The 13,954-nt window shown below is 42.5% G+C and overlaps 1 protein-coding gene across 1 annotated transcript in view; it reads left to right on the top strand.

Moving 5' to 3' along the window:
* Positions 1-13,060, top strand: part of LOC139409491 (AP-1 complex subunit mu-2-like) — an 85,205-nt gene extending 72,145 nt beyond the window's left edge. Inside the window, exons 7-12 of the mRNA XM_071154706.1 lie at positions 3,000-3,142; positions 3,242-3,313; positions 3,589-3,747; positions 6,884-7,009; positions 10,293-10,368; positions 10,817-13,060. Of these exons, the coding sequence (XP_071010807.1) occupies positions 3,000-3,142; positions 3,242-3,313; positions 3,589-3,747; positions 6,884-7,009; positions 10,293-10,368; positions 10,817-10,839 (599 nt within the window). The 3' untranslated portion in view covers positions 10,840-13,060. The remainder of the gene's footprint in view (positions 1-2,999; positions 3,143-3,241; positions 3,314-3,588; positions 3,748-6,883; positions 7,010-10,292; positions 10,369-10,816) is intronic.
* Positions 13,061-13,954: the final 894 nt, after the last annotated feature.

Raw genomic sequence — 13,954 nt, 5'->3', positions numbered from 1 at the left:
ATACACCCAACTCAATATCTTCCCGTGGCTATGCTGTACACAGTATACACACAGACTGACTCACAAGTACACAGACACACACCAAAAGGTAAGGACAATCATAGCCGGGACAAGATCCCCAACCCAAATAATTGGACTCTTCATCTCTGGAGAGATGTGGTCACAGATAATATGAACAATTACCTTCCATGCCCAAATCCTCACCCTTCAATATCTTAGTTTGTTCCCAATCCTTCCCAACTAACTCCATACCCCCTGCCTCCCATCCCTACCTACACCCCTCTGCCTCCACCGCCCCCATTCTCTGTCCCTGGTCTCCCCCCTCATCTGCCCTGGTTGTGGGGCGTCTGGTGGATTACTCTTCCCTGGTCTAGCCCCGGTGCTAATCCCTCCCTCAGGCTGCTGCTGCAGTCGGCAGATGAAAGATGGACGGCTCCTCACATGCAGCCTGGTGAAGTATGGTGGCAGGTCTGGAATAGAAAAAGAAAAGTACTCCTACAAATAATGGATAGATAAACAAGAGAATGCAAAATAGGCTTCTGCACTCTCCCTATTGGGGCGGCAGGTAGCGTAGTGGTTACAGCGTTGGAAAGTTGCAAGATCGAATCCCCGAGCTGACAAGGTAAAAATCTGTCATTCTGCCCCTGAACAAGGCAGTTAACCCACTGTTCCTAGACCAATTAACCCACTGTTCCTAGACCAGTTAACCCACTGTTCCTAGACCAGTTAACCCACTGTTCCTAGACCAGTTAACCCACTGTTCCTAGACCAGTTAACCCACTGTTCCTAGACCAGTTAACCCACTGTTCCTAGACCAGTTAACCCACTGTTCCTAGACCAGTTAACCCACTGTTCCTAGACCAGTTAACCTACTGTTCCTAGACCAGTTAACCCACTGTTCCTAGGCCGTCATTGAAAATAATAATTTGTTCTTAACTGACTTGCCTAGTTAAATAAAGAAAAAAATAATCAAATTGCAGCAGGTAGCTTATGTTGGGCCAGTAACCCGAAGGTTACAAGGTAAAACATCTGTCATTCTGCCCCCGAGGAAGGCAGTTAACCCACTGTTCCCCAGGCACCATAGGTGTGTTTTAAGGCTCCCACTCCCCCCCCCCCTGCACCTCTCTGATCCACAGGGGTTGGGTTAAATGCAGAAGACACATTTCAGTTGAATACATTCAGTTGGACAACTGACTAAGTATCCCCCTTTCTCTTTCCCATAATCAGAGAAAGAAGTGACATTAACTATTCTCCCAAATTGTGTATTGCACTTTGTTTTTGCATAACACACAATAAGTATGCCCTCGAGGGATCCTACTAAAATCCTGAATTTGGGACAAGTAATTTTGAACCATAAAGGTGTGTTTTGATTACGAAGTCATCGTTATTAATGTCTGTCCTGGCTTGCTACATTGTAAACAGCCTTGTGTGGGTGAAACAGCACCCTCTTCTGGTCAAAGTATGTTAATGTCACTCACTCCACATGAAGAAGATACTGTTGGAGAGTCAGGGCTGTCAAATTTGGGTATAGGGAAATCATGCTAATGATACATACAGGAAAGAAAATCACATGAGCTTACAAGGAGAGTTTTGAAGTAGGCTTTGAGAGATATGAGAGCTGAAACAGATCAAATTGTGAAAACGAATAAAGCACGGGATTCATTTCTGTGATATGGACACATGACTGTTCTGTTGCCTTGTTAGGGAGATAGTGAACCACAGGGGACAGTGTGATAACCTAAACCCTTCTACATCTGGCATCTCTCTCTCCCTCCACCCCCTTAGAGCCTGAACATGACTGTGCCTCCTTTTTGACCGTTCCACAATCTCTCAGTAATGATGCTACTAGGGGGACCATACTTACAGTATACTGGGGAGAGTAGCGCTTCAAAGGGCTAACCTGCTGGGATGTCATGATCTGATAGGCCTGCTAGGTCTCTGATCTCCAAAGACTAGACGCTAGCTCTCCCTGGAGGATGGGGCTTTACATTGAAATATCACACACACACATACGCACGCACGCACACACACACACACTCGGTCAAACTCAGTCACCTTGGTGTGGACAGGGTTCATTCTACCTGGGTTCATGTGGGGCCCAGAGTCATTAAGAACTTTTAATAGCAGCTCTGCTGGGCCTTTTTCTATGTGTTCAGGAAAACAACGGGAACATTAGGCTTGCTCACCACAGTACACAGCCACATTGCCAGGTCATTGTTTTCTAACCCACTCCTGAAGTGGATGTTCTTCCAAAACGTTCTCTTACAACAGCTATGATCGATGGAACTCTTTATAAAGTACCTACGAAGAAGAACCTGTGGTGTGTTTTCTGATCAGGAAGGATGACAATGGAACCTACAGGATACTTTTTATTTAGTATATGAGGCGTATAAGACGGTACAGTATTTGAACTGAGACTGGAAAACTTCTATGGACTGATATGGATATTTCGCACTGATCCAATGTGCACCTGTCAGGCGTTGTGTATTAGGACATAGCCGTACAATAACCCCTCCCCCTTACCTGTCCTGTCAGGCGCTGTGTATTAGGACATAGCCGTACAATAACCCCTCCCCCTTACCTGTCCTGTCAGGCGTTGTGTATTAGGACATAGCCGTACAATAACCCCTCCCCCTTACCTGTCCTGTCAGGCGTTGTGTATTAGGACATAGCCGTACAATAACCCCTCCCCCTTACCTGTCCTGTCAGGCGTTGTGTATTAGGACATAGCCGTACAATAACCCCTCCCCCTTACCTGTCCTGTCAGGCGTTGTGTATTAGGACATAGCCGTACAATAACCCCTCCCCCTTACCTGTCCTGTCAGGCGTTGTGTATTAGGACATAGCCGTACAATAACCCCTCCCCCTTACCTGTCCTGTCAGGCGTTGTGTATTAGGACATAGCCGTACAATAACCCCTCCCCCTTACCTGTCCTGTCAGGCGTTGTGTATTAGGACATAGCCGTACAATAACCCCTCCCCCTTACCTGTCCTGTCAGGAGAGAAAAGTAAGACGGTAGAGCTGGAGGATGTCAAGTTCCATCAATGTGTCCGTCTGTCCCGCTTCGAGAACGACCGCACCATCTCCTTCATCCCCCCCGACGGAGAGTCCGAGCTCATGTCCTACCGCCTCAACACCACGGTCAGCAGAACACACACACACTCTTTCTCACACACACACACACGCGCACACATCTCCTTTGCTCCATGTTAACCTTCTCTCCTCTCCTCTGTCTGCCAGGTGAAGCCTCTGATATGGATTGAGAGTGTGATTGAGAAGTTCTCCCACAGCCGAGTGGAGATCAAGGTTAAGGTGAAGGATGTCCTCCATCATCCGCTGTGTTTTAGCATGGCTCCAACGTTGGCTTTCCTATGAACCCTGGCTGCAATGTGGGACAATGTTTGGGTTGGGACTGTTTCCTCAACCTTTAACTTTAGATGCTATGAGTTAATCATTGAGCAAGGAAGTCTTCATACAATAACCTCTGTGTTTCTTCTTGATGACTGTATCCTTTCTTTTCATCACTAGCATTGCACGTCTCTGCTGGTAACCCTGTGACCGTTTGACCTTTCACCTCCAACATACAGGCCAGGAGTCAGTTTAAGAGTCGCTCCACTGCCAACAATGTGGCCATCATGGTACCTGTGCCCAGCGATGCCGACTCGCCCAAATTCAAGACGAGCACAGGCAGCTGCAAGTATCTTCCCGAGAAGAGCGTGGTGCAGTGGAACATCAAGTCCTTCCCTGTAAGTAGCTAACGTCACTGAGATGAACTAAACATTACTACACTGAACAAAAATGTAAAGTGTTGGTCTCATGTTTCATGAGCTGAAATAAAAGATCCCAGAAATGTGTCATTCCCACAAAAAGCTTATTTCTCTCATATTTTGTGCACAAATTTGTTTGCATCCCTGTTAGTGAGCATTTCTCCTTTGCCAAGATAATACATCCACCTACCAGGTGTGGCATATTAAGAAGCTGATGAAACAGGATCCTTACACAGGTGCACCTTGTACCGGGGACAATAAAATGCCACTCTAAAATGTGCAGTTTTGTCACACAACACAATGTCACAGATGTCTCAAGTTTTGAGGGAGCGTGCAATTTGCATGGTGACTGCAGGAATGTCCACCAGAGCTGTTGCCAGAGAATGTAATGTTAATTTCTCTACCATAAGCTGCCACCAACTTCTGAGGCCCATTGTGAGGCCCATTTTTTTTAAAGGTATCTGTGACCAACCGATGCATATCTGTATTCCCAGTCATGTGAAATCCATAGATTAGGGCCTAATGAGTTCATTTAAATGAACTGATTTCCTCATATGAACTGGAACTCAGTAAAAATCAATTGCTGCATGTTGCGTTTGATATTTTTGTTCTGTATAATAATAACATATTGTAGATGGCAGTTAAGTCAATGTTAGTGGGTCATCTGCTACAGTATGGTAATATTACCATAGCATAGGTCCTGTGTGGCTTAGTCGGTAGAGCATGGTGCTTGAAATACAAAGGGTCGTGGGTTCGATTCCTGCTGGGACCACCCATACATAGAATGTATGCATCTGCTATATTATTGTAACAGTAGCCATGTGTTTAAGATACTATTTTGTTCAATCCACCCTCACACAGTTGTACTCTTCAAAACCACACTATGAGTAATTATTGACCAGGGGCAGCTGGTGGGAGGAGCTATTGGAGGACAGGCTCATTTGAATGGCTGGAATGGAGTGAATGGAACGGAGTCAAACGCGGTTTCCATATGCCGTTCCATTGATTCCATTCCAGGCATTACAATGAGCCCGTCTTCCTCCTATAGCTCCTCACACCAGCCTTCTCTGTTATTGGCTAAATAGTAACTAAATGGTAAACATGTAGTCTTATCCATTAACAGATTCTGAAGGCTACAGTATTCTCACAGGAAGCAGCACATTTTCTAATAACATGTTTTTACACAGCCACCAGAAGAATCACGGGGAGGTTAGACAGGTTATGTCTGATAACAGCTAGAGGAAACACTTCACATTGATAAAGACTGACAAGCATACTTTACTCAACCCCATGGCCTAACTATTACATTCAGCATGACTCTGTCAACTCTCTCTGCTGCTGTAAACCCACATCCTTCCTGCCTCTGAGAAACAAGAGAGCCGCATGGACAGTTTAAACAAATAACTGTGTGTGGAGGTGGCATTGGTGGTGTGTCGCAGGAGACTGTGTTTATTAAAAACAAAAACAATGTTTTAAGTGAGAAGTAAGCATTGGTCTGAAGCTGAAAAAGAAAGGAAATTCACATGAGCACCACAAAGACTATTCCACCCATGCTCTACCAAGGTTTTCCAGCACACAGCTTTGACCTAGTACAGCAGCTATGTTGGTATTGTACTTCAAACTATGTGTTGGCAGGTTGCTTGGGATTCAAACCTTCTCAAACAGCCTAATTCATACTCTTAGAGGAGGTGCCGCCATTCAGGTCCTCTTGTAGTTGTTTACCTAACAAGGAAGTCCTGTGCACTTGATGTATCCTGCATCAGTACAGACGTGAGGAGTGTTTTAATATGACTGCATGGCCTAGCTAGCTTTATTGTGATAAGATCAGGTAGTGAGGGGTTTGGCTTCAACAGGCCATTTGTTCGGTTTACAGTGCTATAAAGTACACTCTATATACAAAAGTATGTAGACACTCCTTCAAATTAGTGGACTCGGCTACTTCAGGCACACTCGTTGCTAACAGGTGTATAAAATCGAGCACACCACCATGCAATCTCCACAGACAAACATTTGGCAGTAGAATGGCCTTACTGAAGAGCTCAGTGACTTTCAATGTGGCACCGTCATAGGATGCAACCTTTCCAACAAGTCAGTTGGTCAAATTTCTGCCCTGCTAGAGCTGCCCCGGTCAACTGTAAGTGCTGTTGTTGTGAAGTGGAAACGTCTAGGAGCAACAACAGCTCAGACGCGAAGTGGTAGACCACACACGCTCACAGAACGGGACCGCCGAGTGCTGAAGCAACACTCGCTACCGAGTTCCAAACTGCCACTGGAAGTAACGTCTGTTTGAATGATGTCTGTGAATATAACAGAACGCGTATGGCAGGCAAAAACCCGAGAAGAAATCCAAACAGGAAGTGAGAAATCTGAGGCTGGTCGATTTTCTACCCAGGCCCATTTGAATTCACAGTGGGATATGGCTGAAGTTGCACTTCCTAGGGCTTCCACTAGATGTCAACCGTCTTTAGAAACTTGAATGAGGCTTCTATTGTGTTGTGGGGCTTAATAAGAGCTGAGTCGGTTTACTGGCAGAGAGCCATTTCCTGGTCACGTGCATTTCACATGATATCGATCTGCGTTCCATGGCTTCACTAGACACAAAGGAATTCTCCGGTTGGAACTTTATTAAAGATTTATGATAACACCCTAAAGATTGATTCTATACTTAGTTTGAAATGTTTCTTCGACCTGTAATATAACTTTTTGAAGTTTTTGTCCGAAGTTATGCTGGACATGCACGAGCGTTTGGATATGTGTACCTAACGCCCTAACAAAAGTAGCTACTTGGACATAAATAATGGACATTATCGAACAAATCAAGCATTTATTGTTGAACTAGGATTCCTGGGAGTGCATTCTGATGAAGATCATCAAAGGTAAGGGAATATTTATCATGTGATTTCTGGTTTCTGTTGACTCCAACATGGCGGATAATTCTATTTATTTTCTGAGCGCCGTCTCAGATTATTGCATGGTTTGCTTTTTCCGTAAAGTTTTTTTGAAATCTGACACAGCGGTTGCATTAACGGGATCGCAGCCCTAAGACGTTTTAACGAAGAGAAATGCTCCAGTTTTCCAATAAACCTCATACCTGTGTGTTTCTATGTTTGAACAGGGGGGGAAAGAGTACATGATGAGGGCTCACTTTGGTCTGCCTAGTGTGGAGAGTACTGAGTTGGAGGGGAGAAGGCCCATCACTGTGAACTTTGAGATCCCCTATTTCACTGTATCTGGTATCCAGGTAAGCTAACAGATCCCTTAAATCCATGTTTATCAAAGTGGACCCTTGTAGAGCCAGGTATGAGTTCCATCATAGTGCATACAGGCTGGAAGGAGCTGACTCACGTGTGCGTGTGTGTGAGTGCCTGTGTCAGAGCGTTCCCCAGAACGAATCAGTTGGACGGGCCTTTGATTTCCATAGACAGGCATGTTTTTTCACGGAAACCCCTGTGTGTGCGCACTTGCATTTCACAATTTTCTCAAGGGGTGTAATAGGAAATGCAATAGGCAGCTTGTGAGTTTAAAGTTTAGGGAAACTTACAATTTATCCTAACATTTTTATGGGTGCCAGTTCTGATCATTTTTATATATGCACATTTTCGTGGAACAGTTTCATTTCAATAATAAAGTTTTTGTTTCTTAATATCATACTCACGTGGTAAATCATAAAAATCTGAAGTAAAATGATTTCAAATTCAACTATGGCGAGAGCACTAGCCTCTGCCATATGGGCACATTTAATATACTGTGATCAATTGGCGGCTAAAGAAATGAGAGCATAGAACTCAGAGATAGCTTAGAGATAGCTTAGAGATAACTCAGAGATAGCTTAGAGATAGCTCAGAGATAGCTTAGAGATAGCTTAGAGATAGCTTAGAGATAGCTTAGAGATAACTCAGAGATAGCTTAGAGATAGCTTAGAGATAACTCAGAGATAACTCAGAGATAGCTTATGCAGCAGCAGGCCTTTAGCGTCCATCGTCAACTTAGTAAAATGCATAGGCCTAAAGCTGACAAATAAAAACAGTAGAAAATATCCTGATGAAAGAACCTGAATTTTCAATCACGTTCATCTCTGCCTCCCTTTCTATCTGTCTAGACTTGAGCTATTTCTAGTGAACTGAAACATGTTATCAAATCATCACTGGGTCCAGTAACTTGCAACATTGAATCAACTAGCCAATTCCAGGCCCTCAGTGTTTCCTGCCCCAGTGAGCTGGGACAGACAGCTGTTGTTTTTATTTTTTATTACATTTCCACTGGATATATGAGATCATCAGATCATGATCATTTGTTCTTTCACACCGAGTCTTGGCAATTATCGGTGTTGGAAAGATTTTTCAAATACTGAGGAACTATCATTGCAATGGATGTAAAAAATACAGCTGACTTCGTTGACTTATGTGAGGTAAAGAAAAAAATCACTTCGAAACTCAGCTTGTTAGTGGTGTATTGTCACTTAAGACAATCAGAAAATCAACATTGCCAACTGTGCATGTATTATGGAGAGAGAAGCTCCATATCTTTGCCTCACACCCATTCACTTCTTTTACATTTGTTTAATGTAACCTTTATTTAACTCGGCAAGTCAGTTAAGAACACATTCTTATTTACAATGAAGGCCTAACCCGGATGACGCTGAGCAAATTGTGCGCTGCCTTGTGACTCCCAATCACGGCATGTTGTGATACAGCCTGGAATCGAACCAGGGTCTGTAGTGACGCCTCTAGCACTGAGATGCAGTGCCTTTGACCGCTGCGCTAATTGATGCAACATTTTTTATTATACTCAAGACACATTATTTTCACATATATTTTAGACCCTTTTCACTGACAGCCGCAACTCAATCAGCTCGATCTATTGTTACGTTCACTACCCATATTGCGGGCTTCCCAAACACACTGGTGATTTTAAAACGATCCACAGCTATTTTTCTAAAATAAGATAATGATCCTCTGTGACTAAGTCATGCTCCCCGATGAAGTATTTTAAATGCTTTTATTTACAGGAGTAAATATATAATTTTGGTGAAACATCAATTTACTTTAGGGAAATCCAGCATCTTAACAGTGCACTATGCAACCACCAACTTTCCTTTCCAATTCGCAAGAGGCTGAAACCTGAGATCTGTATAGGAGATGCTGATGTCTCCACCCTAACAATGGGAGCCTTTGTCCTAAAGGCGGGAAGGCAGATGACAAGCTTAGGTCTGCATCACAGGAGGTTGGTTGGCACCTTAATTAGGGAGAAGGGGCTCGTGGTAATGGCTGGAGTATCAAATGCATCAAACACATGGTTTCCCCTCTCATTATGTTTAGACCATGTTTTTTCCCCTTTTTGTGTTATTGACTGTATGTTTGTTTGTTCCATGTGTAACTCTGTGTTGTTGTTTGTGCCGCTTTGCTTTATCTTGGCCAGGTCGTAGATGCAAATGAGAACTTGTTCTCAACTAGCCTAGCTGGTTAAATAAAGGTGAAATAAAAAATAAAAGAAATCAAAAGAAATGTGTCTGATGCTGTCTGGACAGAAATAACATGACATGCCTTACTCTTTTGGTCCACACAGCATCAGATACATGGTCTACACATACTGAGACAGAGGGGCGCTGTTTTGCTCTCTCGGATGCTTTAACCCTCCTGTTGTGTTCGTTTCATGTTAATTAATTCTGTGTTCCCGGTCCAAAATGACCGCCCATTATTGCTGATTATAAATCCATAATAATACATATATTATCACTAATGTTGTGTTCGATCTTTTTATCAACTTAAGATCTTGTGAACATTACACGTTTTGAACTTCTATTTGCTATTTATGGCCTGTAGGCCTCATTGACCTGAGCTCATACAACTCGTTTTTGAGTAAAAGATTCTGCTGCCACAGAATGAATGGTGAGCAAGGCCTCAAAAAAGCTTTATATACCAGAGCTGTAAGAAAAGTTCTATATATTATTGAAACAATGTTGCGATTGTTTGTGAGAATGCCAACAGGTGTGGTTCCCGTGGTCGAAATATTCTATTGGGGAAAGGTTCCCGTGGGGGTTGCCATGGAAGCCAAGAAGGGATGTGTGTGTGTGTGTGTGTGTGTGTGTTCAAACACACATGCATGTGGGGGTCTGGGAGAGGAAGTGTGTCCTTCTGATGAATGGGCATGTGCCTGAACTCAATTTTATACACTAATTGTAGTCTCACCAATTAATTTCTAATGCCGGTAACTATTGACCGGGAACATCACAAGTGTACAAAAGTTAAATAAAACAGCCAAAATGTAATGAAAATCATCAGCATGTATTTTGTGTGTCCAGATGCCCTGTGTGGACAAAGTCATGGAACCTTATGACAATTAGATTAAATTAACTAAAGAAAAATTCAGAGAGAGAACTTTCTGTTGGTGTGGGTCTCGTTCAAATAAATGATCAATATTTTATTTGGACAGGCAAGGCGGTACGGTAGGGCCCCTAAGGCCTGCCCATAACGTATCGTCCCTGGTGTGTGTATGTGCTGAAACTGTTCTTTGCTCCTCCTCAGGTACGCTATCTGAAGATCATTGAGAAAAGTGGCTATGAGGCCTTACCATGGGTACGCTATATAACACAGAGTGGAGGTGAGACACACACACCATTCGGCCCGGCAGTGAACCCAGCTATTACCTCTCTCCTGAAGCTGGGGCAAGAGGGATTTGAATGATGCCTTACTTCCATTAGGTTCTCTGTGACACTGCTCTGCATGCCAAGGTGGCTATCACCTTTTCATTGTGATCAGCAGAGGTAGGGTGAGAGGGGGATGGAGGGAGAGAACGAGAGAGTGAACGGAAGAGAAAGAGGTAGAGAAATAGAGAGTGAGAGAGAGAGCAGTGTTGACTTATTGATAAGGGAGTTGTAAGTAGTTATTGTAAGGCCATAATAACTACTACCCTGACCCTAATGTGTATCTCAGTCACCCAGATCCCCAATGCTAATTTGAATGTTAATGTGACGCCACAGTACAGGGGTAATGTGATGATGGTTAGAAGAGTGTTAATGTATTGCTGTTATGTCTTCACTTCTTGGCAGATTATCAACTCCGGACAAACTAAGGGCGAGCCTGCTTCTAGACAAATAGATCGTCACTCTCTCCCTCTCTCTGGGAGTGAGGGACAACAGAGGACAAGGAAAGGGGAACAACTTTCACCACTGTCAATTCTCAAAGGACCATGTAGTCATCTTGCAGACATGAGGACCTTCAAAACTCAATTTCCCTTCAGAACTCGACTGTTGTCACCTTCGACCTTTGCTGTGTTACATCATCTGGAGAAACATGTTTTATCTTTTTAGAATAATGAACTTAGTGGTTTTCTTACTGGTCACATTGTAAACATTTGTATAGTTGTATTTTCTTCTTAAAGCTGGAAGAATTCAGGACATTTATGATCTCTGAAGTGTGAACGTTGAAACCTGTGTACAGCATTGATATAAAATGATATCTGGTTGGTGTGGATGCTAGCGGTTGATGTTATCTTGGGGCCAGCTGTAAGCATATAATCCCCACTGTGTCCAATGAGATGAACACCAAGATAATGAATAGGCCTGCATAATATCAGCAGCTGTGTATTACCATATTGTTGTCACAGTTCCTAGACGTGCTTGTACTCAGCTGACGACTACGAGGAAAAGGCTGAAGGAATTCTCTGTGTGCAAATTACAATTATGTAGTGTTTCTAACAGTCTTGTGATACAGACACATTTAACGCCTCGAGGAAAAGCCACGATCAAAATAAGTAAACCAATAATACAAGTGGTCCGATATCAAGAAAATGTTGTTTAGATAGGAAACAAAGTGAACATATCTATGTCAATGTGTCCCCACCAAACATACACCCAACTTTTCCAAAGCAGCTATTGGTTGGTATGGTTACCAGTATGTTGTGCGTGCAATGCACCACCCCTCATATCAGTTCTGGTTCTCTATGCCAGGGGAATAGCTCTGGTTCTCTCTGCCAGGGGAATAGCTCTGGTTTGCTGTGTGTAGGCCTACTGTATGAAATCCAGACCTGGTTTCAAATACATGTTTATTTGAGTATTTCTTATTTAAATACACATTTTCTGTATATTTGACTATTCTCAAATGTGGTGAATCAACTTTTTTTCAAAATACTATTTTCAAATACCTGGGATAGATGCATGGGAGTATATTTGAGACAGTCTATTTCAATATTTTGAAATACTTTCCAAGTGTATTTCCAAATATATTCCAATATTCAACTACTTGTTTTTCCAAATAAAAAATAAATACTTACTTCCAGATGTCTTTGAAAGTAAGTGAAATAGCCTAAATTGTATGTGAACCCAGGTCTGATAATCTCATATTAAACCATCCATATAAAATGGCTGATTATGAGGAACAGGACAAATATGACTCCACTCGTCCAGATATTCTCTCCAGTGGGGGTTTAATGATTGAAAACCACAATCTATTAATATCTTATTTATTAACCTCTATGTCAATGGGAGACAAAGGGATCTAGATAGAAATAAATAAATTACTTTGTACCTTACTATCTTTACTGGTTATCTCTCACGTCTCTCTCGCTATTCAATTCAATTCAATAGACTTTATTGACATGGCAAGATTAATGACTTACATTGTCAAAGTATACGTATAGCAAAAATTGTGGGACCAACAGCAATAATAGTAGTAGTAGTAGTGGAAATGGGATTACCATTAACAGCAACTACAACAACAATATTAATGAGAATAACAATACATAAAAGCAATGGTAGTAGACCAGTGTCAACATGACTGAGAAGACACATGACCTGGTAGTAGACCAGTGTCAACATGACTGAGAAGACACATGACCTGGTAGTAGACCAGTGTCAACATGACTGAGAAGACACATGACCTGGTAGTAGACCAGTGTCAACATGACTGAGAAGACACATGACCTGGTAGTAGACCAGTCTCAACATGTCTGAGAAGCCACATGACCTGGTAGTAGATCAGTCTCAACATGACTGAGAAGACACATGACCTGGTAGTAGACCAGTCTCAACATGACTGAGAAGCCACATGACATGGTAGTAGATCAGGCTCAACATGACTGAGAAGCCACATGACCTGGTAGTAGATCAGTCTCAACCTGACTGAGAAGCCACATGACATGGTATGAAAACCAAAACAAAACTAAATGGGAAATATTATTGACATTACACTGCACTTTTCACTGGTTGTCCTTCAGGTTGTGGCAGGACACATATTTGGCTGCCAAAACTGCACATTTTGGCTTTTCACCCAATAAATATTAGATTTTTTCTTCATCTTTTACAGTTTCAAATTCTTTGTACTGAATGCTAATTTTGGGAAAGAAAAATTCTCATAGGTCTGAGTATTTGTCACAATGTAATAGGAAATGCAGCTCTGTCTCTACCTCTCCCCTGGAGCAGAGTGAGCACAGCATGTCCTCTCTGGGCAGCCAGGTTGGCCTGTGACGACCGGTCTCTATAGCCAGACTGTGCTCACTGAGTCTGTACCTAGTCAATGTTTTCCTCAGTTTTCTATCAGTCACAGTGGTCTGATAGTCTGCCACCATGTACTGTCTGTTTAGAGCCAAATAGCATTGAAGTTTACTTAGATTTTTTTGTGGTGTCTTTCCAATAGGTGATAGATTTTTATTTTTGCTTTGTGATGATTTGGTTGGGCCAGATTTTCTGAGTGATGTCTTCAGGCTCTATGGGGTTGGTTTGGGTTGGTGAACTGAGCCTCAGAACCAGCTGGCTGAGGGGACTCTTCTCTTGTTTCATTGTAGAGCTGTGTGATGGAATAGTTGTAAAATTTGATGGCTCTTTATCTATTCGAGCAAGGAGTTTTTGTTGTGCCCAATTCTGCTCTACATGTGTTATTTTGAGGTTTTCTTTGCACTTGCAATAAATTCTTGCAAAACTCAGCGTGCAGTATTTCGATTGGATGTTTGTCCCATTTAGTAAATTCATTATTAGACAGCGAACCCCATACTTCGCTGCCATATAGAGCAATTGGTTCTATAACTGATTGGAACATTTTGAGCCAGATTCTAATTGGAATTTCGATTTTAATGTTTCTTTCAATGGCATAGGAGGCTCTTCTTGCTTTGTCTCTCAGCTCATTCACAGCCATGTGAAAGCTACCTGTGCTGCTGATATTTAGTTCTAGATACGTGTCGTTTTTGGTGTGTT

The sequence above is a fragment of the Oncorhynchus clarkii genome, chromosome 5, assembly GCF_045791955.1.
Source record: "Oncorhynchus clarkii lewisi isolate Uvic-CL-2024 chromosome 5, UVic_Ocla_1.0, whole genome shotgun sequence".
Lineage (NCBI taxonomy): Eukaryota > Metazoa > Chordata > Actinopteri > Salmoniformes > Salmonidae > Oncorhynchus > Oncorhynchus clarkii.
This window is presented reverse-complemented; position numbering and strand designations above follow the sequence as displayed.